Source organism: Pteropus vampyrus, unplaced genomic scaffold, assembly GCF_000151845.1.
Source record: "Pteropus vampyrus isolate Shadow unplaced genomic scaffold, Pvam_2.0 Scaffold589, whole genome shotgun sequence".
Taxonomy (NCBI): domain Eukaryota; kingdom Metazoa; phylum Chordata; class Mammalia; order Chiroptera; family Pteropodidae; genus Pteropus; species Pteropus vampyrus.
In genome coordinates this window covers 220,902-223,693 of record NW_011889370.1, presented here as the reverse complement: position 1 = coordinate 223,693, position 2,792 = coordinate 220,902, and the positions used below count along the sequence as shown (strand labels likewise).

The 2,792-nt window shown below is 55.2% G+C and overlaps 1 protein-coding gene across 1 annotated transcript in view; it reads left to right on the top strand.

The window, feature by feature from the left end:
* The window catches only part of SORCS2 (sortilin related VPS10 domain containing receptor 2), a 72,483-nt gene that overhangs the window by 36,321 nt on the left and 33,370 nt on the right, over positions 1-2,792 (top strand). Inside the window, 1 exon segment of the mRNA XM_023525663.1 lies at positions 1,879-1,981. Within this exon segment, the coding sequence (XP_023381431.1) occupies positions 1,879-1,981 (103 nt within the window).

Sequence of the window (2,792 nt, the reverse complement as noted above, 5' to 3'; positions counted from 1 at the left end):
CGAAGGAATCAGCTCCCCAGCCAGCTTTTCAATCAGGAGAAATGCAGAAGGAGCAACGTCTTATCATCCCACGGGTGACAGAGGGGCGGGTTTGTTCCGTTCGATCCCGGCATTCCGGGTGACTTGGGGCCAGGCTCCCGCACAGGGCCCAAGGTCGTCAGCACGGGCTCCCCGGGCTGCCCTGGGGGGTCTCCGGCCCACTGCGTCTGATGCAGAAGCGTCACCGCGTCTGATGCGTCACCGCGTCAGCTGAATTGGCCACCTTTTATTTCTGTTTTGGTTCCCACAGCTTTCATGGGATGTAACTCATCCTAAGATCCCCCCGTTTAAAGTGTGCAGTTCAGTGGGGTTCGTGCAGCCGCAGAGCTGTGCGGCCGCCACCTCGGTCCACTTAGGGCATTTTCCTCACCCCGAAGAGAAACCCTGTGCCCTTCGTCCATCAGCCCCGCCCCGCCGCCAGCCCCCGGAAACCACCCTTCTGCTCCCTGTCTCCGTAAGTCCCCTGCAGGGTCATTCAGTATGTGCTGTGACCGTCACACAGGGCGGGCAGGAAAGCCCGTTGCCAGCTGCGTCGGGCCCTGGTGCCGTCGGGCCCAGATCAACCTCCAGTTTACGAAACAGCTCCATTTTTAACTTAGGATAATCCTTCTAAATGCGCTCAGTCCACGGACCCGATGAAAAGTGCTATAAAAGCCCCCACTGAGGAGAGAAGCGGCTGCTCGGCTTTCGGCCGGGGGAGTAGCAGCGGTGACGGAGCTGGAATGGCCTCGCTTCTCTGAACGGGGGATTTTTTCAGAAAAAAGAGACCAGTGCCAAGGCAGTTAGTACTTTTTTTTATCAGTAAGCAAATTAGGCAGAACCCCGTCTGGGGGGGCTGGACCCCTGCTTTCTTTCCAGAAGCTGTGCTATCCAGTAACCCTGCAAAGTAGAGGATATTGCCCCATTTCACAGAGAAGGAAACACACAGAGGCACTAAGCGTTTTTCCTAGAGTCACACGGCATTAAGACAGGGTGCGAGCATTCAAAACCCCACCTTCTCCGTGACGCCACCCTGCCCACACCCCGGGCTGGAGAGATTCCAGCACAGGTAACGGTGTCCCATGGCTGTGCCCTGATGCCCAGGCTAATGTGGTCACACACAAGGCCCCTAGTTAAGGTTCTAGATGGATGGATGCATGGATGGATGGATGGATGGATGGATGATGGATAGATGGTGGATGATGGATGATGAGTGGATGGATGATGGATGGTGGATGGATGGATGATGGATGGTGGATGAGTGGGTGGGTAGATGGATGGATGATGGGTGGATAGATGGATGATGGATGGATGGATGGATGGATGGATGGATGATGGATAGATGGTGGATGATGGATGATGAGTGGATGGATGATAGATGGTGGATGGATGGATGATGGATGGTGGATGGATGGATGATGGATGGATGAGTGGGTGGGTAGATGGATGGATGATGGGTGGATAGATGGATGATGGATGGATGGATGGATGGATGGATGGTGGGTAGGTGGATGGGTAGATGGATTGGTGGATGTGGGGGTGGTCCATACAGGCTACAGGAGTCATGTTCTATGGCCCAGCACTGCATGTTGGGAGACCCACCCCTCCAGCACCCATGCTAGGAGAGTCTCTCTTGGAGAAGCCGACTGGCCTCATCCACGAGCAGAGTCACCTCACCCGGACCTGACGGCCTTCACCTAGTGGTCAGCCCCAGAGCTTCTTCCCACCTTCCGTCCACTACTCCTCGCCTCGCCTTCCCACCCCAAAAGCCACAGGGGTGGATTTGGCCTCAGTCCTGCCTTTCACAGGGACACTGTCCCACCGCTGTACTGACCATGGGTCCCTTTCTCCCCCTTGCAGCCGGACTGCCACCTCCACCTGCACCTGCGCTGGGCAGACAACCCCTACGTATCGGGCACCGTGCACACCAAGGACAACGCCCCAGGCCTCATCATGGGCGCAGGTAGGAGGCTGCCATTGCATCTGGATGGCAGGAGCCCCCACTGCATGAGGGAGCTGTGTTCTCAAGGGTAAAACTTGGTGGCCGTGGGCCTGGGTCATGGTGTGTATGCTGGGGGACAGTGACAACTCCAGGAAGCTCAGCGCTCATGGAAAACCCTGGGCGCACGATACATGTTGGCCACATAGGATGGTGCATGGATGGTGGATGATGGATGAATGATAGATAGAAGGATGGATGGTAGATGGATGTGTGGATGGATGGTGAATAGATGGGTAGATGGCGGATGGATGGGTGGATGGTGGATGGATGGACGGATGGATAATGGATGGATGGGTGGATGGATGGACGGATGGATGGTGAATAGATGGGTGGATGGTGGATGGATGGGTGGATGGATAATGGATGGATGGGTGGATGGATGGATGATGGATGACCGATTGAAGGATGGAGGACGGGGTCAACGTTGGGAAGATGGGTGAAAGGGTAGTTGGATAGTTGAAAGAACAGATAGCCCGATGGAAGAGTGAATAACGAAATAGTGAATAAAGAAAGAGCCAGACGGGCGGGCAGGGGATGCTTCGCGTCAAGGCTGACGCTCACCGGTCCCTGGAGAGGGAAGGAAGCAGAGTGTGCGTCGTGACTGTGTCTGTCTACCTCGTTAAACGGACACCTCCTTCGGGATCAGTAAGTATGTGCTGATCCGATAAAACCTTAAAATAAGGTTTACTGGAGAATCGTTCAAAATGAGAAGTATTTTTTAAAAGCGCATGGCCAGGCAGCGGCTGGCGTCTGACTTTCCCCTTGGTCTTGG